General features: G+C 54.1%; 6 protein-coding genes across 6 annotated transcripts; 2 read left to right on the top strand and 4 right to left on the bottom strand.

Annotated features, from left to right (window-relative positions):
* Nucleotides 1-489: 489 nt before the first annotated feature.
* BDZ83DRAFT_579915 (glycosyl hydrolase family 38 domain-containing protein) lies at nt 490-4,309 on the bottom strand (the record flags this gene model as incomplete). Its single annotated transcript, XM_060505293.1, has 7 exons — nt 490-1,132; nt 1,208-1,968; nt 2,025-2,447; nt 2,547-2,685; nt 2,777-3,105; nt 3,209-4,097; nt 4,161-4,309. 7 exons carry the CDS (start codon nt 4,307-4,309, stop codon nt 490-492), a joined length of 3,333 nt encoding a protein of 1,110 aa, XP_060363899.1.
* Nucleotides 4,310-5,360: 1,051 nt separating this feature from the next.
* On the bottom strand, nt 5,361-7,263 carry BDZ83DRAFT_579800 (major facilitator superfamily transporter; the record flags this gene model as incomplete). Its single annotated transcript, XM_060505283.1, has 6 exons — nt 5,361-6,011; nt 6,070-6,149; nt 6,211-6,509; nt 6,591-6,814; nt 6,879-6,932; nt 6,979-7,263. The coding sequence occupies 6 exons, from the start codon at nt 7,261-7,263 to the stop codon at nt 5,361-5,363; spliced, it is 1,593 nt and encodes a 530-aa protein (XP_060363898.1).
* Nucleotides 7,264-8,307: 1,044 nt separating this feature from the next.
* On the top strand, nt 8,308-11,536 carry BDZ83DRAFT_673216 (uncharacterized protein; the record flags this gene model as incomplete). Its single annotated transcript, XM_060511134.1, has 6 exons — nt 8,308-8,750; nt 8,807-9,017; nt 9,075-9,468; nt 9,529-9,683; nt 9,745-9,810; nt 9,864-11,536. 6 exons carry the CDS (start codon nt 8,308-8,310, stop codon nt 11,475-11,477), a joined length of 2,883 nt encoding a protein of 960 aa, XP_060363897.1. The 3' UTR covers nt 11,478-11,536.
* Nucleotides 11,537-11,659: 123 nt separating this feature from the next.
* On the bottom strand, nt 11,660-13,948 carry BDZ83DRAFT_793237 (myo-inositol transporter; the record flags this gene model as incomplete). Its single annotated transcript, XM_060515775.1, has 5 exons — nt 13,370-13,948; nt 13,005-13,300; nt 12,474-12,909; nt 12,209-12,399; nt 11,660-12,130 (listed from the first exon to the last, which is right to left on the bottom strand). Exons 1-5 carry the CDS (start codon nt 13,566-13,568, stop codon nt 11,660-11,662), a joined length of 1,593 nt encoding a protein of 530 aa, XP_060363896.1. The 5' UTR covers nt 13,569-13,948.
* Nucleotides 13,949-16,279: 2,331 nt separating this feature from the next.
* On the bottom strand, nt 16,280-18,477 carry BDZ83DRAFT_579913 (NADP/FAD dependent oxidoreductase; the record flags this gene model as incomplete). Its single annotated transcript, XM_060505292.1, has 2 exons — nt 16,280-18,169; nt 18,229-18,477. 2 exons carry the CDS (start codon nt 18,475-18,477, stop codon nt 16,280-16,282), a joined length of 2,139 nt encoding a protein of 712 aa, XP_060363895.1.
* A 1,303-nt stretch (nt 18,478-19,780) lies between these two features.
* On the top strand, nt 19,781-21,435 carry BDZ83DRAFT_753093 (cytochrome P450; the record flags this gene model as incomplete). The annotated part of the gene is made up of 2 exons (XM_060514302.1): nt 19,781-19,898; nt 19,955-21,435. 2 exons carry the CDS (start codon nt 19,781-19,783, stop codon nt 21,433-21,435), a joined length of 1,599 nt encoding a protein of 532 aa, XP_060363894.1.
* Between the last annotated feature and the right edge of the window lie 21 nt (nt 21,436-21,456).

Here is a 21,456-nt window from a genome sequence, read left to right as displayed (position 1 = left end):
GTACCGCACACCGCCACGATCATCGGCCAATGGTGCGACATTGAAGGAATCTCCATCACCGCCGCACTTGGCCATCGCAATGCTTATATATCGTAATCAATCAGCCATGTCACCTCATTCATACAAACCTCAAGTCATCTACATTCTCACCAGCCGAGAGCTACCAAGAGCGCCCGAATGAAAATGCTAACTATTCACCACTCGCTGCCCAGCTCAGGAATTGCACCGTACCTTGAGCCGGCCGCCTGGAGGCCAACATACCTGACCCTCGAAGCCAACCCCGATGGAAGAGATACGGACATCTGTTGCCAAGTCATGTTACCTACGTTGGTCTCTCAACTAGATGCCTCTACACCTTGGACGCTCTCCACGGCCGTGAGCACAGCAAACGACCCAACGCATCAACATGCGATTCAACAGATACCCCCTGTATGACAGGAAACCGATGGCATTCCACCCAAGAAGTCTATCGCCACATCTAGGAGTCATTCATGCCACCAGCTGAAGCCGATACGTCTGCAGTTGAAACGGCCCAAGATCAACCTCGAACCCGCCATCCTCAACACGAACCTCCTCCTCGTCATCCTCCAGCAAGTTCGTCTTATACACGCTCTTCACCACCCACCGCGTCATCACCCTCCCCCGTCCACGACCTCCCAAACTCTCATACACCCGCACAACCACGCTGCGCCCACCACGAACAAGCAACTCGCCGTCCCCAACATCCTCATCGTCCTCCCCGCGCTTCACCGTATCCAGCACCAAATTCTCATCCCCCGTCAACGCAACCAGGAATCCAGCAGCACCATTCCCATCCGTGCCTCCCAACTTCAGCAACGGAGAATCCGCAGACGCAGAGACGACCTTGAGCGGGTTGTTAAACTCATACGCCGCCCTCACAGTCTCCGGCCCCAACGGACCCCGGTGCGGCAAAATCGCCCACCGGATCGTGTGCCGCCCCATGTCGGCGTTGTCGTCAGGCGCCTTGGACGACCGCAGGAGCGACAGCCTCATCGTGTTGCCGACGGTCGCGAAACCGTACTTGCTGTCGTTGAGGATGGACACGCCGTACCCGTACTCCGAGAGGTCGGCGTACTTGTGGCAGCAGACTTCAAACTTGGCCATGTCCCAGCTACATGCCCGTGGTCAGTTAACACACTCCACTACGGTATTGCTGGAGTAGTAAGTCGCAGAGAGAATGACTCACGACGTGTTGTAGTGCGTTGGTCGCCGGATAACCCCAAACTGCGTATCATACGACGCCTCGTGATGCCGCACATCAACCGGAAACTCAACCTTGAGAAACTTCATCGTCTCGTGCCAGTCGACTTCGGCAGTACACTCCACGCCCGCACCCGCACCACCCTCACCCTCACCCCCCTCAACCACCGCAGCAAGACTGATCACCGTCCTCACAGAACTAACCTCACTAATTCGCGTCTCCGTAACAACACTCACCCTCACAGGCGACGCCTCTAGCACACTCGTCCGCCCGCCGCGCACCTCCTCCCGCGTCTCGAGGTGGAAAACCTCCACGTCCCACGCCTGCCAGTAAATAGGCTTGTCGTCAAAGATGACGAACTGGTTCGCTCTGCCGCTGCCAGAGGCTAGGACCTCGCGGTCGGCGGCGCGGCGGTCGAGGAGGGAGGTGATCGTGCCGGATTCGACTGTTACTGTGAAGTGGCTGTTTTCGAGGACGAAGATGCCTTCGGAGACTTCTTTCACCGTTACGAGGGGCTTGGTGGTGTCTGTCTGGGTGATTTCTTGGGCGGCGATGAGGGCTCCGGTGCCCTGCGCGATAACGTCTTTGCCGTTGGTGGTGAGCACTTCTTTCCGAGGCCATCCTAGGGTGTTGAGAGCTACCAGCCTCTCGGATCCGGTTGGGTTGCCGTTGATGTCGTTGATCTTGAGTACGCTGTAAATGTCTTTCAAAAGGTTGTTGCCGATGCTGAAAACATTCGCATAAACCTGCACGCCTGTAAGCCACTCTCCGCCCTTGTCCAAAGAACAACAAGCCAACGTACCTCATCCGAATCATCATAGCACATCCCAATAGCAGTCCCAGGAAGACAATCGTGAAACTGACAAAGCAGCACCCCCTCCCACATCTCGTCCAACTCCCTCTTCGGATACCGATACCCCGCATCCTCCACAGACGCAATCGTCGCCAACAGCTCCACGTCCCGCAGCAAGATCTCCGCCTTTCTGTTATTCAGCTTCGTCTGCGCCTGCGTGGTATATACCCCGCGATGCAGCTCAAAGTACAGCTCGCCGTGCCACGTGGGGAACGTATGCGCCTTCCTCTCGAGGCGGTCAAAGAAGTCGTCTGGGGTGCCGCCGGAGTGGACGCGCGGGAGGAGGCCCGTTGTGTCGGCGAGGCCGCGGAGGCGGCGGAGGGATTCGAGTTGGGGACGGGTTGGGCCGCCGCCGCCGTCGCCTTTGCCGAACTGTCGGGGTCGCGTTAGCATACGTGGGTGTAGAGAGTTGGTTGCTGTGAGACGGGGCTCTCATAGGAAGGACGGTGACTCTTGGAAGATGGGACTTACGACTAGGAGAGAGGTGTGGTCTTGGTCTAGAGACTTATGCTGCGTCATGCTACGCTTCACGTCCCCAAACGTCGCGTTGGCGCAGTACGTCTTTGCGGGCGGCATGTGGCAAATAACCTGGCTCCCATCAAGAGCGACCCTACGACAACAGCCATCAGCATCACGTCCCCCTCCACGAGTTCCCGCTCTGCCTAAACTACACCAGTATCCAATACCAAGGACCAACGTACCAGTTGAACGTCGTATGAGGAAACTCATTCATGTTATTAAAACAAATCTTCTGCGTCAGGAACCGGTTCATCCCGGCCTGCCGACACAGCTGCGGCATCTGGCTCGACTGGCCAAACGTATCCGGCAGCCAGCACGTCGTCGAGCGCCGTTCAAAGTTACTCTCAAAGAAGCGCTGGCCAAAGATGAACTGGCGGATCAGCGACTCGCCGCTCGGGATGTTGGTGTCGTGCTCGACCCAGCAGCCGCCGATGGGGTGGAACTGGCCGGCTGCGACTTTGGACTTGACGCGGGTCCAGGCGTGGGGGTAGAATTGTTTGAGCCATTTGAACTTTGGTACAGAGATTAGTACATGGAATCATCGTAAGAATTGCAGAAGAGCAGAGAAGAAGGGACAGGGAGGGATGAGAAGAGGCGCAGTGACGAGAACAAACCTGCTGAGCCTGCGAACAAGCAAAGTTCAACTCGGGATACCGATCCATCAAATCGCACTGATTCAACCACGACCTCGCAACCTTGCGCTTCGTCTCCTCCCAGGGCCACAACCAGCACGTGTCAATATGACAATGCCCAATCGCGTACACGCTCGCCCCCTTTTCACCGCTGCCGACATCAAACACCCTTGCCGAATCGACATCAGGCCCCAAATACTCCTCCGCAATCTTTCTACTCGCCACAATCGAGGCCCGATCACCAACCCGGAAGGTGTTAATGATCCTCGTTGCAATATTCAGCGCCTCGTGCTGCTCCCACGAGTCCTCGGGGAACTCCTCCGCCGCCTGGTGAATCACGGTGATGTCCGCATGCAACGCCCTCGCCTGCAAATCTACGCCCACAATCTCGGCCTTTGTCAAGGTGAAGATCTTATTCGGGTCAGGAGGTTGGATCGCGTCCCCGTTGGCGTTATTCTTGAAAATCGGCTCGCCCGCCGCGTTGGTCAGCATCCCGTTGCACGCCATCTCCAGATAGAAAACATGCTCCTCCCCGTCCTTGAACTTCTGGGGCAGAATCCACTCGATACGCTCGCCGCGGCCCGTGAGGCCTTGAAGGGGCTCGCCGGTTGAGGTCCAGACTGTCGCCTCGTTGCTGCAGTCCCAGTGGAGTTCGAGGTGGTCCATCTGCCGCATGTCCTCTGGGATCGTGACGCGGACGCGGAACCAGTGCGTTGACCAGGACGGACCGAATGCGTCGCCGACTTGAGAGGGTATGTACTCGTTTGTCGAAGCTGTGGCGTCGGCAAAGGGTGGGCGGGTGAGGCCTGGGCTGTGCCATACTGAGAGGGCGATGACGGAGGGGTCGGAGCGGACTGCGAGGTGCATCATGCTGCGGACGAATTGCTTAGCATTCCTTACAGACTGATACGAGTTGTTGAGGGGGTAGACTCACGAGAGCAGATTGACCTTGTCCCATTGTCCTGGCGAGTAGAAGTTTGCCGTGCGGTCTCTGTACAGCTTGTTCGCTCTCTTCCCTACGGGGACAGGTGCCCGTAGCGGGTAAGACGAGCCGCCGCCACCATGTCCATCTAGACCGCACATTATGAAGGGCTGTTCTTCTGGTGATGGACTCTAAGCTGATTCTACTTGTCGAATCTTCTCAACTCCCACGCCCATGTGCGGAAACCCAGCAGAAAGCGTCTGTCGTGGGAGAAAGAAGCTAGTTTACAACGTGGGATACACAGCTTTCTTACAGACAACAAGAAATGCTGTCTCTCGGTGTCTTCTCCGCATCATCGGCCGACGACCGGCCGATTCCCTCGTTCGACTGGCTCTATCTTGTCCCCGACTGGCTACTGGCTGGGGATTTCGGTGCCGAGGGCAAACCCCCCACGCGGGGAATAAACTTGGCATAGGGAAAACAACCGGCAATCTTGACCGGAGATTTGCGGTCTGCCGGCGGGATATCTCAACGTTGGAGTCTTGGAGAAGGACGCGACCTCCTCGGGTACGTAACCGTTGCAGGCGTCGAAGATCCGAATCAGGCTGACTGCTTGCTTGTTTGCTTGTTCAAAAGACAGGGGACTCGTAATTGCCCCGCTTCCAACAACGGGGTTTGGCTTTTAGCATCCTGGGTTGGGTCCAATGAAGTGGATGGCATGGGGTTGGGGGATGGGAAGCATTGTCAAAGACTCAAAGTCATGGAATCTGGGGGAGGGGCTTGCTGCGAAAACCTGGGATAATTAAGCTAGACCGGGGTCCTGGTCGGGAGAATGAGGGGGTAGATTGCAACGTTGCGACGATCCCTGTTGGTACCGGTACACCTCCACAACATGTACAATTATTCCTTTTTTTCTTTCACAAGGCTTTGTGTATTTTGTGTTGGCTCCTTGCTGTGCCGCTCTCACAAGCTTTTGCCAAGTTGTGGCCAAGAATTGGATGATTATAATCTCTATCTTGGGTGCGACAGTACTTCACAAGTTTGAAGCATCGTTCAATACTTGATGATTGTGGGCTTCGGTAGGAGAAACATGACAGACTAGATACAGAACAGATATGTGTAGCCCTAGTAGACTCTACAAAATCCCATGTTTCTGCTACTCAGAATCTACCAGGATTGATAGAAGAACAACCGACAACCTACGTCTCTGAATCAGACCCTTAGTAGTTGTATCTGAAGTTGACATCCTCCTACGACACAGTTAGCAATGCGAACACTAAAGAAACCATAAAAACGTAAACTTGCCTTGTCCGTCATGTCCTCAAAAGCATGAGAATGCGACGTATCAGCAACAGCCTCCCCACGCGCAATCTTCCCGTCCCGCAACTTATTCTGCCAAACATAATACGTTCGCAGCGCAAAAAGCACAACCTCCAACAACACAAAGCACCCCAGAATAATCGCCAACGCCAAAAAGTACCGCGGCGCATCCTTGGCGCGGAACACCTGCGGACCAATCGAGTTGCCCACGGCCCAGAAGATGAAGTTGCTCGTGATCACGACGCCCTTCTTGGTCTGCCCGGCCACGTTGCGCGTGACGAGCGAGAGCGCGAGGCCGCTGCACGCCCAGAAGGAGATCATGATGTAGTAGGCGAGGAGCAGGCCGACTTTCTTGCTGTGCTCGAAGGGCACCGTGAGGAGGACGACGGTGCCGGCGATGGTGGGGACGACGGCGGCCATCATGGCGAGGATCGTTTGCTTGAAGCGCCTGTCGATCCAGGAGGCTGTGAGCATGGTGATGATTTGGAGGATGCCTGTTACGCTTTGGAGAAGCTGGGTTTCCCAGGTGGAGAAACCAAAGGACTCGGCAAGTGTCAGCTTCACATTGTCTAAGCTTGTGATGCCATTGGCAGGTGGTTACCTTGATGATGATGTTTGCGAACGCGCCGAGACCTCCAGAGGGGAGGGTAGTCAAGAGCTGAATGATAGCAAACCCATACACTTCGGGAGGACAGTCAGTCAATTATTTCCCTGCGTTGTGAATAAAAGAGGTCTTTCTCACCTTGGGGGTCCTTGAACGCAGCAAAGACCTGCTCCTTGCGCCACTTGCGGTTCTGCAGCCCGGTACGATTAGACCGCACGCGCTCCACCATGAGCTTCTTGTCCTCCTCGCTAAAGCAGTGCGCCTTCATCGGCGAATCGGGCATCCACCACATGACGAAGGCGCCCCAGAAGACGGTGATGATACCGTAGGTCATGAAGAGGGCTTGCCAGGATCGGATGGGCGACGAGGAGGGGATGAAGGAGAAGCCAAAAGCCAAGAGGCCGCCGATGATTTGCTGGAGGCCGTTCATCATGTACCTGCGTGTAGTAGGGGAGATCAGCTTCTATCACAATTGCAACTCCTTGTTTGAGTGACCGTGATCGGAATCTTTTACTCACCAGTAGATGGCGGTTGAGGCCTGCTCCTCACGTTTGTACCACATGGACGTGAGCAGGACAAAGGTCGGTTGGCAGACTGCCTCGAATCCACCCAAGAAGCCACGGACGATGACCAGACCGACAAAGTTGTGGCATGCCGCGTGGAGGCTGAGCGTCACACCCCACATGATGATGTTGAACGAGAGCCATTTCGCAATCGGGATCTTCTGGATGATGTAGTTTTCCTGTCAAGTCGCAAGCAGGGTCAGCGAATTTGCTTGTCTTCAAAGGGTGAGGAGAAAGCCATACGGGATACTCAACGCAAAGAATGACGAGGTAAATGATGGTTGTCAACCACGAGTACTAGTCAATTAGTATGAGATGTGACACTTCGAAGCGATCACTCTACCTGTTGGCCCACAAGACCTGTGTCGGGAATGATGCCCATGATGGACGCGAACGACATTGTCCCCTTGTCCAACGATTGCATGAAGTAGGTGAAGACCATGACACTCAACACCCGCTTGTCAATCATCCTCTTCAACCTCTTGTTGGTCTCGGGATCGATTTCGACAATCGTCTCGCCGGCGTACTTGGCAACTTCATTGTCGACCTTGTCGTAGTTCGTCCTCTGCTTGCCGTCGGCCACGTCCTCGACCACATGGGGCGCCTCAACGATGTCGGCTTTGCTCATTGTGAATGACGGCTCTTCGACACAGAGGCCCTATGCTGAAATCTGACGTTGGAGGCTCTGCGTCGCACAAAATTGGGCTTGAGAGGCTTGCTTGGCGCGTCCGACAGCCAAGAGACTATCAAGGAGGGAAGAAGAGACGAAGGGGGCGCCGTTTTATCTGGGGGTGGTCAGACCGTCTTGAGCTTCCCAAGCTTGCATCAACACCAGGCCGGCAAATCCATAGCCTTGGTACGGCCGGGGGTGTCCATCCACATCCCGTACGTACTTTAGGTATGTTGGTACAGAGACCACGCGACCTTGGGCATATGCGCACGACTCATCCAGCCATAGCTCCGAAAACCTCTTGGGCCGCTATGCCGCTTGAGGGGTGGTTAACCGCGATAATCGTTACATTTTTCTTATTTCTGTTTGGCTCCTTGTCGTGTTTTGGTCACTCCCTCGGCTATCCGACACCGTACTTTGCCGATGATTATTCCATAAAAACCTGGAGAAAGGGCTCCATTGAGGATTTGCGGAGGCGGGGGTTAAGGACCGGGGTGATGTGCGGGGGAACGAGTCCGGACCGGACACCGGGCCAAGGGTTAGGATGGCGTGGCTAACCAGATGTGGTCTATTGTGCGGAGGAGCTGTTGTTGTCTTTCGGGAGGGGAAACCATCATCTGGACAGGTTCTCCTTTTGCTTGAACGTTGTCTTTTGCATAATTTGCCTACCCGTATAGGTAAGGATCATGGCTGTAAAAATGCAAACACATAGCGTATACTACGATAGACAACCTAACTGATCTGGTCAACATGAGATCCCAACAGTATTACGAGTAGATCTGTCCGAAGATGCCAAGGCGGTAGCGGGGTGGAAATATCTGTCCCGCAGCGGAACTCTACGTGATCACTTGGCAGCCTTTCATTGAGGGAGCCGACCTCGGCCGGCAATCACCCGGTGCGTGGATACTTGGGGAGGAGAAGTTGAAGATGGCTCATACTCAACATCATCCCACGCAAAATCTCACCACTCCTCGCAAAAACAGAGTTCCATGATACACCGCAATGTTTGAAAAAGCCATTGTGACTTTCCCGTCACCTAAAGACGCCGAGGCCTTTGACTTGGTCGGCTCAACCATCCTGGTAGACGAGTCGGATCCGATCGGCATCCACATCGCAGCGCAGAACCTCGCGCAGGACTTCGATCGTGTCACTCAGTCTGAACAGAGCACCGTTCAGGTCGTTCAAGGCACTCAAGTTGATGTCGCCTTGGGATCTGCCGCTGCCATCATCATTGGATCAATCGAATCCAGCTCTATACTCCAGCGGCTAGAGCGAGATGAAAAGCTCAATTTTGACGAGATCCGAGGGAAATGGGAGTCCTTTTCCACCCATGTAATCGACCAACCTTTGCAGGGCGTGCAGAAAGCCCTCATCATTGCCGGGAGTGACAAGCGAGGGGCGATCTTCGGCGCCTACACCCTCTCTGAACAAATCGGAGTCTCTCCGTATGATTTCACTCCGAGTCACGTTCCGCTCGCCTGTTAACATCAAGTCCACGTAGGTGGTATTACTGGGCCGATGTCCCTCCCAAGCATCATACAGCTATCTACGCACTACCAGAGCCGACCTACCATGGTGAACCAAGCATTCGCTTCCGCGGCATCTTCATCAACGACGAGGCTCCCGCCCTGACTGGCTGGGTCAGAGCCAATTTCGGGAGCTACAACTCTGAATTCTACAAGAAGGTCTTTGAACTACTTCTGAGACTCAAAGTACATCCCCAATCTGCAACAAACAAATAACAAGTCCAAAACTGACTCTTCATGCAGGCCAACTTCCTCTGGCCGGCAATGTGGCCAGGCTACCCCAACCCGGGCGCCTCATTCTTCACAGACAACCCCCTCAACCCCAAGCTCGCCGAAGACTACGGCATCGCCGTCTCCACGTCTCACCACGAGCCAATGCAGAGGATGTCCAACGAGTGGTTCGCAGACAATCCGGACGGGAGCTGGAACTGGCTCACTAACAAGGAGAAGATCACCGCCTTCTTTGACGAAGGCGTCAAGAGGGCAAAGGGCCGCGAGTCGTATTTCACCTTGGGCATGCGAGGCGAGTATGACAGAAAGATGAAGACGGATGACCCGGCTGCTGTGGTGAGGGATGTGATCAAGACGCAGCGTGCTCTTATTAAGCAAGTTCATGGGAGAGAAGACGCTGTTCCGCGTGAGTGATGATCCCTGGATCAAGTGAGGCGTGGACCACTAACTTAGACTTGGGAACTAGAGCTTTTGGCCTTATACAAAGAGGTGCAGGAGCAGTATGAGGAGGGGAATCTTGATGTACCCGATGATGTCACCCTTCTTTTCGCCGACGACAACTTTGGCAGCATTAGGCGTCTTCCATCTGGAGCGGAGAGGGATAGAAAGGGAGGCGCAGGTGTATGACGACCTTTCTTTCAGGCTTGTGCCTTCTTACTAGGCGATGCTGACAGGGAGGCAGATCTACTACCACTTCGAGTATGTGGGAGTTCCACGAAGCTATAAGTGGATTAACAGCAACTCTCTGGTTCGTCGTGACCCATGATTGCAAAGATCCAAATAGTTAACACAAGGAAACAGGGAAAAACCTGGCATCAGCTACAAGAAGCTCACAAACGCAATGCAAAGCAAATCTGGGTGTTCAATGTCGGTGACATTAAGCCGATGGAGGTACCGCTCACTTTTGCAATGACGTTGGCCTGGGACATCAACTCTATCGGCGCCAACGACTTTGAAAACTTCTACCAGAAAATGGCAGAGTCAAACTTCGGGAATGATCAGTCCGAGGAAATCGCTTCTGTGTGGCATAAATACGACAGACTCTCCGCACTAAGAAGACACGAACACATTGAACCAACAACCTTTTCCTTGATCCACTATAACGAGGCGGAAGACGTCATACACCGCTGGGGGTCACTCCTTCGGTCCGCCGAGGAGATCTTTAACCAGACCCCAAAGGATCAAAAGGCAGCTATTTTCGAAACCGTTCTGCACCCAGTCAAAGCATCGACGATCTTCACCAAACTCCAAGTGACCCTAGGTCGGAACAGACTCTACGCCCGCCAGCGCCGCAACGTCGCCAACAAACTCGCCCGCGAGGTTCTCGACCTATTTGATGCAGACTACGCTCTCTCAGAGGAGTTCCACGCTCTGTTGGACGGTAAATGGGACCAAATCATGAGCCAGACGCACTATGGCTACGAGGAGACATGGCACGCGCCGTACCGCGACATGATTGGCGGCCTGTGCTACGTCCAGCGTCGGCAGCGCTCGAATCCAGTCATGGGACAGATGGGGATCGCTGTTGAAGGCCATGAAGGCGTACGACCGGGAAGGACGAATGAGGAGTCTGACCGGACGCATCCCAGCCGGCGGGACTTGGTTCCTGGGGTGACGTTGGGACTTATGAGTCGATATGGGCCGGTGAAGAGGTGGTTCGATATTTACAGTCGGGGGCCTCAGGTTACGCATTGGAAGGCTACGGTTCCGTATGATTGGATCAAGCTCTCAAGTTCGTCGGGCACGCTTGGTCCCGATGGAGAGGATGCGCGGATTGAGGTCACGATTGATTGGGATCAGATATTAGATGACTTTGACCAAGAGGTCTTGATTGATGTTCAATCCGAAGAAGGCGACTTTGAGCAGATACACCTGCCCATCACTGGCAGATGTATCCCCGGATCATTCAAGGAAGGGTTTGTCGAGGGTGATGGGTACATCTCCATCCCAGCGGCGCATCAAGCCCTTCAGGGTCTCAGAGCACTGCCGGAGTGCGGCAGAACCCCAGAGGGAGCGATTGTCCTTGTCCGAGGAACGAAGAGCGCGGAGCTCGCCTACAAGTTCTACGTCTTCTCGCAGACAGCGAGCCCGTCTGTGTTGTTATACTTCAACATGACGCTCGACCTGGATCCGGCAGACCCGATGTCTTACGACGTGCAGGTTGATGGCGGGCCCCTACAGACTCATCGGCTGTCGCCCAAGACCAATGATCTCCCTGAGGGATGGTTTTATGCCGTGCAGGATTGTGCTTGGTTACGGAAGCATGACCTGGGCGAGAATGGGCTTGGTGCTGGGGAGCACAGCGTAACGATTCGTCTCAAGCATTCGAACTTGATTTTCGAAAAGCTCGTTGTTGATCTTGGCGGAGTGCGAGAGAGTTATCTTGGACCACCCCTGAGTGTCTTCATTTCCTAGAACATGGAGGTGGAAGTTTGCTAGAGACTACTGGCGAAGATGTATTGTCTTGTTCATCCATCATAATGATCATCAATTCAAAGTTTCTGATATATTCCATTAATCATGCCTCAATACACAATTGTCGCTTGGTTGTACATAATAACACGTCGACCAAAGAGGCTAGACCTTTCTAAAAGGATCTAAGCGGAGCCTGCCCCCATCTTGCGAAGTCTCTGCAACTCATTCGCCTTCTTGACGCCAAACCCGGTAGAGAAGATCTGCCTCACCTCCTCGAGCGGCAAGCCGTTGGCCTCGGGGTAACAGAAGACGACAAACACCCACCCAAAGAAGCAGATTCCCGCATAGAAGCCAAAGGCACCGCTAGGCGTCATACCCTTCATCATGGACAGGAAAGTAGATGCGATGATGATATTGCAGCCCCAGCAAGTGACCGTGTTCATCATCGTGCCGAGGGCACGGACCTCGAGGGGCAGGAGCTCAGTGCCGACCCAGGCGATGGTGGCGACACCGCCGGCGAAGCAGGCGACGTAGACGATGATAGTCACGAGGACGAGAATGCCGGCCCAGTTTACTGAGGCGGTCTGAAGCTTGAGATCGGGTGAGACTGGGATCCAGTGGAAGGCGATGGCGGCAACAACCATGCTGATGGACTGGAGGAGGGGTAGTTAGCTTTTAGGCGACCACAGACTTGCTGAGATGCCCAGCGTTTTGATACGGGAGAGACTTACCATTCCAGCGACCGTGACGAGGAGAATGCGACGTCGGCCGAGTTTATCTATGATGAACAGGTTGACCAGCGAGAAGACAAAGTTGGTGGCACCGACGACGATGGACACAGCGACTGGCTTGTCGAACCCAACGAGCCCGAATAAAACCCCTGAGTAATACATCAAAGTATTGAAGCCGCCCAGCTGACTAACTAGAACACTGTCAATCCCCATCTATTGAATTCTACTTCCCATTCAGAAGGAGAACGCAGATCAGAAGACTTACTGGCCATGATAGCGCACGCGGTAACAAGGGCGCGGAAGTTGGCGGGCACAACATGCAACTCCTTGAAGCGGTCCCACAGCGAGCCAGACGTAGCCTGTGCCTCCACCTCGACCACCCACGTCATGTGTCCGATCTTGGCGTTGACTTGTTCTTCCGTCGCATGCGGGTAGACGCGCTTGATGACGCGCGTGGCCTCCTCGAGCTTTCCGTGAGAGATGAGCTGTCGGGGCGACTCGGGGCACATGGGCAGGAGGAACGCGAGGATGATGGGCGGAACACCGCCGACGGCGACCATGTAGCGCCACCCGTGGGAGACTTCGGTGAAGCCAGCGCCGAGGGCGTAGGAGATGAGTTGTCCGAGGGTTACGCTCATGTTGTCGAATGCGATCATGCGACCGCGGTGTCTGGCGGGTGCGAGTTCGCCAATGTAGAGAGGCTGTTGAGCATTTGGTTAGATATCGAAGCACACTGACAACTACAGAATGAAACGAGCTGCTACTGAGAGAAGAAGGGGGCTACATGGTAACTTACGATAATCATAGCCGCAGAACCGACTCCCAAGCCGACAACGAAGCGTCCGACAGTCATTTGCGCCACAGAGAACGCAGCAGCTTGAATGATTGTGCCGATGAGGAAGAGAGCGCAGCCGATGTAGATGCCGAGCTTTCGCCCGTACTTATCGGCCGGAAGACCAGCGATCACGGCACCGATCAATGCGCCGCCAGAGGTAATGGACGTGATCAATTCCTGTTCGTGCGAATCTAATTCGTGTCCGAGATCACTTTTGAGACTGACGAGAACGGCCGAGATCACACCCGTGTCGTAACCTGACCATCACACAACTCAATTAGTAAAACTATTCGCTTGTTGGAGATTTACTCGGGGAAGCGGCTTACCAAACAAGAAACCGCCCATGGCGACGGTGAAGGTGATCAGCCACACTGCCCTAGACGGCTCGGTATCCTCAATAGAATCGTCAAAGTCAACGGGCTGCGTCTGCTCAACGTGAGATGTAGTTCCATCGAGCTTCATCTTGTCGAGAGAAGCTTCTCTCGACAGGGCCTTGCTCTCAGAGTCGGGCGTGGTTTGCGACATTGTTGAGCAATTGCAAGTTCGGGCCGGACTCAATGGAGAAGATAAGCAACAGCACTTCAATAGAAGCAAAAGCTATAGGGTTGGTTAATGATGGGAGTTGGATCGGATGAGGCTGAGGCCTGTTGGGAAAACTCAGAGAGGAGGCTGGGCTGCAGAAATTCAGACGAGAAAGAGAGAACAGACTTAGTGATTATATAGAAAATGAGTCAACGACTCTATCCCGCCGACGGGAGACTACTAGGAACTGTAAGGGAATTGCAAGCAAGTAGACACGCGCCAAGGTGGAGTCGCGGGCTTAAATTGCCCAAAAGAGGCGTGGTATGGGGAGAAGCTTCGAAAGCACGCGCTTTTTTTTCTGTCTTTGAATCCCCCAAGTTCAGCCCAGTCATTGAATCAGAGGAAACCGGCATAGTGTCCCTTGGTCTATTTTTTTCCTCGTGAAACTTTCAGCTAGCCTAGTCTTACTACCTTGGAACGTATACCGAGTCCATGGTAGAAGCACAACAGACACGATCACTGCCCCCTATTTCCCATCGCACGGGATTCTCTCCTCAAACACCTGATCAGTGTTGAGCGTGTGTATCCGCATCGTACGTCGAGATAATTGCGGGGGTGGGTTGTCTGGGGTACCTCCGGGTGCGGGATTCGCGGGGAATCCCTCAGCAGACCATCCCCAATGTAGTAAAAAAGCCCCGCGGGTATCAGTCAAACGTGTCTATACAGGGGGGGTTCAATACTAGTTTCTCTTGGTCCTGATTTCCAGCCGACCTTGGTCTTCTGTCAGCGTTGTTTCCGTGAGTTATCTCATGTTTAGTGTTGCAGTCGGTTCAAGGGAGGGCCATAATCATGGTGCCGTCTAGTGGTTTGGTTGATTTCTAGGGAACATCTCACTTCCGCCCACGAGTCTTGTTATAGTGAAGAGTACAACCGCCGTATATCCAGAACATTCTTCCGAGGATTCACAGAGTCACGAGACCCTCCGATCCACGAAGACCATACAGGTTACTGCCGGTGTACCCCAGGTCCGCAGGCGAGTCTTGGCCAGTTCTCGAGAGAATGATGTCATCGTAAATATTGCAGATAAAACGATATCCGAGACGCAAAACATGCTGTTGGTTGGAAGTTGTGGTGTTCAGATGGGGATGAGTGGAAGGCCCAAGGTTCGGATGGCGTACTCCTCATCTCCCCCAGGTTTTTGACCCAAGTTACGGAGTACTCCACGGGGTGAACTCCGTTACCGACATTCATTATCAATGTTATCATTCCGATTGGAGTGCGAGCGGCCGAATAGTGCCGGAACGTCGAGTAGTGTATCCGTACGGATACTGCGTGGTGAGTGATGAAGCTTTAGCCCGCGGGTTCGAGCCGTCGGTAGATGAGCAGAGGGGATGGTGGAGTGAAGGTTGCCCGCAGCCCAGCCTTGAAGTTCCTAACCAATTGCAGCTGTCTCCACTGACTCAGGCACTCGCATGTGTGGGAATGATCCCCTCAAAGAGGCAACATATCCCGCGGGATTGAACATGGTGTGCGGACACCATCAGCCAAAGCTTGTTCCACGTTCCTCCACGCAGCCGGCCGGCATGATAGTCAACGAGGCGGTAGGGATTGATCACTTGTGAACAGTTGCGGATGAATGTTTCTCAAGCTGCTGACCATGATTCAGCTCGGATTCAGCGCAAGACTTTAACGTCGCGGGACTAGAGCCTCAAGCGCCCAGTCCGATCTCCGCCTGTCATGTTTCGAAACCGGCACGTCAAAGTGGATCTTGGAACCAAATTGGTGCCCGCGGATTATGAAAACGTGGGGAAGTATCACGTTTTGCTTCCCCAGTATTGATGAGATGCGTGTTGACGTAGGCGCCTACCCGCAATAATGTTCATGATCCATTCATCTTCGTCGCTGGGTGACTTGCGAGTGAAAATGCCGAGAGGTCGCCGGACTCATATCACTTTTCCGGCAAGAGCAGCAGATATCCAAGGTCATCTTTCGTATCGCGCGCATCCCGCGTGAAACCAAGTCCACAGCGTCTTCTTGAAACTCCGCATCCCCTACTCTAATGATTGTTGCACATGAAGAACATGGGAAGAAGTTCAGGTGAATGGCTAGGCATGCAGGTCCCGCGGCGGCCTGCGTTACTCAACGCCAAGTAAGTATTGAGGTGTGTGTGACATGCATGGGTGCTTCAAGTGAGCTTACACTAAAGCAGATCTTACTTCGCCATAGTTATGCTGGGCGCGAAATCAGTTGAAATTGCGTTCCCACGGGATGTAAATGTCGTGCCTCCATGTCCTTAAAAGTCAAATTAAGAAGTTGAAACGCGAAATACGGTCAATGATGAAGACCAAATGCAACATAACCCCAAAAAACTTAGTCGGAAACTTAACCTGGAAAGCAGATTGCGAAGACACGAGCCGATGACCTGTAATATTCTGTCAAGGTGCGCTGCATCGAAGAATACTAGAAGAGTCCAAGTCTCAACACTTCACACATTGGGCGTCGGCTGATAGATTTTTCATGAGTGTGGATACTCCGTTAAGAAATGTAGAAAAGATCATAGTTTCACGATGCTGTGCGAGCAATAGACAAATAAAGTAACAAGAGAAGCTGTTCATTTGCCAGAAAGTCTATCATAGTCTTCTTGAGTCGCAAGCAACGCTAAATCATAGCAATCCCCAATCCCTTCATTCTAAGAAGATTATTGCAAGCCACGTCTACCCCCAAACGTCTTCTTGCCACTTACGATTCCTCTTTAGTCCTTCGCTCCAGTCCTTGACTTGGGCATCACTCCAGCCCTTGTCCGCCCTCACAACATCGCCCAAAGTCTTTCCGACCTCCCTGGCCATGCTCGCCCGTCCGCACATGTACAAACTGGCACTCTCATCCAAAAGCCCCATAACCTCGGCGCCCAACTCGCGCACCCTGTCCTGGACGTATGTCTTCCTCACGCCCTCTTGCCGTGAGAAGGCCGTCACGATCTTGAGCTTCCCGCCGAGGTCCTTCTCCATCTGCTCGAGCTCCTCCTTGTAGATAAAATCATCGTCGGGGCGCTGGCATCCGAAGAAGAGAATCATCTGCCCGATATCCTTACCGACGGACTGCAGACGAAGGCGCTCCATGAGAAAGGCCCGGAACGGCGCCAGACCGGTGCCAGCAGCGACCATGACAAGCGGGTGTGATGAGAGCATAGGAAGCTTGAATTTGGAGCGGCGGATGTGAGCGTAGACAAGGCCGCCTTCGAGTGCGTTTGAGGGTCCTGAAAGGGCATAGCTGAGACCCTCGCTCTGCTGTGTTGCCTGCGAGTCTTGCAGCGAGTCGGAGAGCGATTGAAGGTAGTTGGTCGTCAGACCAGGAATGGCGGTGGCTGGGGAAGCGGACAAGGGGGTATCAGAAACGGCAACGGCGATGCTGGGTGCCTTGGGAGAAACAACGCTGGAAGAAGAAATGGAGTAGTAACGCGGCTGGGATCTAGGCAGGGTCTCGATGAGGTATGACAGGGGAATTCCTGACCATGCAGACGATGTCGCGTTGCCATCGGCCTTGGCTGCGTATTCTAGAAGCCTGCCGATGGTCAGGTGATTCGATGCGAGGAAAGCGGCGTAATTGTCCTTGTCGCGTCCTAGGTTCAGGAGAATTTCTTTCGATGCGGGAGAAGGTGCAAACTGTGCGAGGCCTCGGACAGCATCTCTGGGAACTGCGGCGCAGATCTCGAGGTAGTATCTGAACAACGTCTCGACGTTCGTCGGCGTGGGAATTCTGACCTTAACGGCGGCGTCAAGGGCGTTAATGCTGATGGGGATGTTTCTGCGCTCTGAAAGACCGAGGACGTTGAGGAGACGCTCAACTTCCTGGTCGGGGTTGATGGGCCAGACGGCAAGATGATCACCGGTCTTGTATGTGATCTGGGAGCTATTTCCTAGATCGAGGTCCAGGTGAAGACAGCTGCGTCCAGGAGAGGAGAATAAGCTACGCGCATTTTTGATCTTCAAGGCCTTGATGGCTGAATTAGCTGTTGACTTTCCAGAGCCCTCAATCAGGTGTACCGGCTCGCCGATATGAAGATCCTGCGGCTCAAGAGACTCGTCCTCGACGACAGCCAGCGACGGCTCGTGGACCACTTCGTGTTCCTGCAGCTTCAAGTCATCGCGGAAGACCTTGTACAAGTCATCCTTCCATGAAAGAAAATCCTCCTCTGTAGCCCCAACCGCATCGTCTGCGCGGCCAACGGGCGCCAAGCGGGAGGCGCCACAGTCTACCAAGGCCTTATCGACGACGTCGACGACCTTGTTGTAGTATCTGTAATTGCTGTTGCCCAGACCAAAGGCTGCGTAGCGCAGCGATGCAAGTGGCTTGTCCTGCAGCTTGGTCAACCAGTCCCAGAACAAACTGGCGTTGTCGCTGGGGTCTCCCTCGCCATAGGTGGAAATGATGAAGATTGCCAGCTTGGTTTGAGGAATCTGTGTGATTGTATCGGCATCGTAGTCTGAGAGGTCTGCTGACATGGTGTTGAGGTGGAAGCGCTGGTGCAGCTCGCGAGCGAGGCGATTCGCGAAGCCCTCTGCGGTGCCGGACTGCGAGCCCCAGAAGACGACGACATCTTTGCCCTGCAGATGGAACTGTCAGTAAAAGATAAAGCCCGAAAAGCAGCTCCGGCTTGACTTACGAGCTCTTCTAGCCTCTCAGCAATGTTCTTTGACTTCTTGTTTGCGGCATTGCCGTCAGCGCCTTGTTGAGGCTTCTCATACCAGATATAGTTGTACGGATCGGGCCTGTCCCAGGCGTATCCGCGCAGGACATATGCGGCAGACAGAAGACCAGCAGCAGCAAGAGCGGCTGTATCTGCGACTGTTCCTGGCGCGAGCTGGCTGAGGAGCTTCAGCGTGCTCTCTGGCAGAGCTCCTGGAAGAGACATGGTGTGATGAGAATGAGAAGCGCAATGAAGATGATTGAACTGCCAACGTCGAATAAGATACAATCTCAATGAGCTTGCCCAAGTCCCATCCTCGTGGTAAGAGAACGGCGAGTTTCGAGGTGTTAAATGCGACCAGAGACTTCTTCCGAGTGTCGTGGAAGTTTCCTAAATCGTACATCATTTGAACTGCAGCTACCAACACACCTAGTGCCTTCGACCTACTTGCGCCAAAGAGTTTCCTAAATCAATTCTTAGAGGCAAGTCGCCGCCCCCACGAGGTGCGGGGAGCATTGCCAACTTGAGACGGACTCAGATTTTGGGACAGAGAAAGTTGGGGAACGAATCCACTTCCCCGCGGGGAGGGAACACGAAGAAGCAAGCTGGCACGGCTGACAAGGTGCGATGTGATGCAGTCTAAACTAAGATAGGCGACTTATCCCGCGGGATCGAGATGTCTATCCAACAAACTGCGAGATTACCGAAGAGGACCCCGTATTTCCCCATACTTCGCCCCAGCCTCTTGATGCCTCCTCCATCATCGGCTGGAACACCGAGCGTCTCTTGGCCTGCCCCATTTCGACTTTGAGGTCTCCCCCGCGGTGAAAGTTACCGCATCAAGACGAGAACCCCTCAGATCGCGGGTCCAGCCCAGCAGAAAGATTTCATCTCCCCCGCGTAGGGATTCTGTGAAAGGTATGTGACGGACCCCGAGATAACCCCAAGATCTGTCACTACGGTGCAGAACTAAAGTCACACATCAGCCGTGCGTTCTTTGCACATTGCGTTTTCCCCGCGGGACTTGGCCTTTGCTTGTCTTGGTCTGAGCGAGTTAATCCCGTCTCTGTCCCAGCCCTGGGCAAAACCCGCCCGCCGTCCCTGGCTCCGCGCCCCTCTTTCCTACTCGGGATTCTCTGAAAGTCTACTGAGCTATTCTTATTGACAGCTCAAACGAAAGAGGGGGGCAGGTTGAAGTTTGTGACGTGCAGAGGTGCGGAGAATATGTCGTAGCTAGTGGAGGGATGGATTATCGGTTGCGGGCCGCGAGCGAATGCGATGTCGCGGCGAGATTTTCCTTTCTCGAAAACCAGACCAAACCAAGTGGGCATTGGTTCACGGTCGATTTTATCCATTCTCGTGACTTCTGTGGCTGATTAGTGTTCCACTGCGCCGATGCTTATTTAGTTGAAGAAGACTTCCTCTCTTCCAGCAGCATGGAGTAGACCGTGATCCAAAGCTCTGCATCCTTCTAACCCATTGTTTGCCTTTTCCATCCCACAAGATCTTTCGGGAATTAGCTAGCAACATGGCTCTCGAAACCTTTTCTGCATTCTCCCAGGCGCCTTACGCCGCGGGATTTCTCTTAGTTGTCTTGTCTTATTTTATCGTTTACCCATTATTTGTGTACTTCAAGGACTCAAAAGGTGAGCATTCTTCGGGCTTAGACCCATCTCTTGCAGCCACTAACTATAATTCTCAGGCATGAGAAAGTTTGAGAACCTCAGTACATTTTCCGGCGTATACAACATCCCCTTCATGATCCTCGCCCGCACCGGTGCTCGATCAACTCATCTCGTGAACCTCCACCGGGAAAAGGGCCCGATCCTCCGCACTGGTCCCAATACCCTCTCCTTCAGCGATGTCCGCGCCATCAAGGACATCTACGGTCATGGAACCCCTTGCATCAAGGACGAGTCTTACGTCCTCACGGCCGGATCCCACTACCACCTCGCCGATGTGGTCGACAAACATGACCACGCAAAGAAGCGCAAGGTCTTGTCGTCCGCCTACGCCTTGAAGAACCTCGAGGGATGGGAACACAAGGTCGCAGACAAGGTCGAGAGACTCTTCAAGCAGCTCGACCAGCGCTGCACCGACCCTCTTCCCAAGGGCCAAATGTTCCCCAAGCCAGAGGATCTGACCGTCGATTACCGCAAATGGGGTAACTTCTTCACTCTCGACGCCATCGCCGACATCGGTCTCTCCGAACGTCTCGGCCTGCTCGACCGTGGCCACGACCGTGTTCTCGCCCGCCGTAAAGACGGCTCAACCTGGGAGGTTCCCCTCCGTGACTCGCTCTACCCAACCGCCCGGAAACAGTCCCTCCTCGTCTGGAGCTACGAAAATTACAAGCTCATTGACAAGCTCTCAAACATCATCCCCCGCTACCGCCAAATGACCGAGGCGTCCAAGGGCTGGGACGGCATCGTGCTCGAACTCGCCCACAAGCGTCTTCAGCGTTACAACAAGGGCGACGAGAAGCTTGACGACTTCTTCCAGGCTCTGATGGAGAACAAGAACGGCGAGGCCAACAACCTTGAGTGGGGCGAAATCGTCGCCGAGATCAACATCATGATGAACGCTGGCAGCGTGACCACCGCCATCGCCGTCACAAACGTGCTCTACCAGCTCCTCAAGAACCCGAAATACCTACAGCTCCTCCGCGAGGAAGTCGACAGCGTCCTCGACGCAGATGAGATTGTCGCCCCTTACGACAAGGTTAAGCACCTCCCCTACCTCCGCGCTTGCCTCGACGAGTCCCTCCGCCTGTTCCCCCCAACGCCGCAGGGCCTGCCTCGCAAGACACCTCCCGAAGGCATGTACGTCATGGGCGAGTGGGTGCCAGGCAATACTACTGTCAGCATGTCCGGTGTCGTCGCCCACCGCGATGAGACCGTTTTCCCCGACGCCGACAAGTATGTGCCCGACAGGTGGCTCGGTGACAAGGGCAAGGAGCTGCAGCCGTACTTCTTGGCCTTCTCCGCCGGTGCGAGAGGGTGCATCGGTCGCAACATTTCCTACCTGGAGCAGGCTGTGCTCTTGGCGTCGGTTGTGCACAGGTACGAGTTTGCTCTGCCGCGGGACTTCGAGATGGCGCGTGAGGAGACGATGAACTGGTTGCTCGGAGAAATGCCCGTCAAGGTTTGGAGGAGGCAGTTGGAGGAGGTTGAGGCGCACTAGATTCCCAAAAAAAGGACTTAG

Source organism: Colletotrichum acutatum (assembly GCF_030867785.1).
Source record: "Colletotrichum acutatum strain CBS 112980 chromosome Unknown BDZ83scaffold_59, whole genome shotgun sequence".
Taxonomy (NCBI): Eukaryota; Fungi; Ascomycota; class Sordariomycetes; order Glomerellales; family Glomerellaceae; genus Colletotrichum; species Colletotrichum acutatum.
This window is presented reverse-complemented; position numbering and strand designations above follow the sequence as displayed.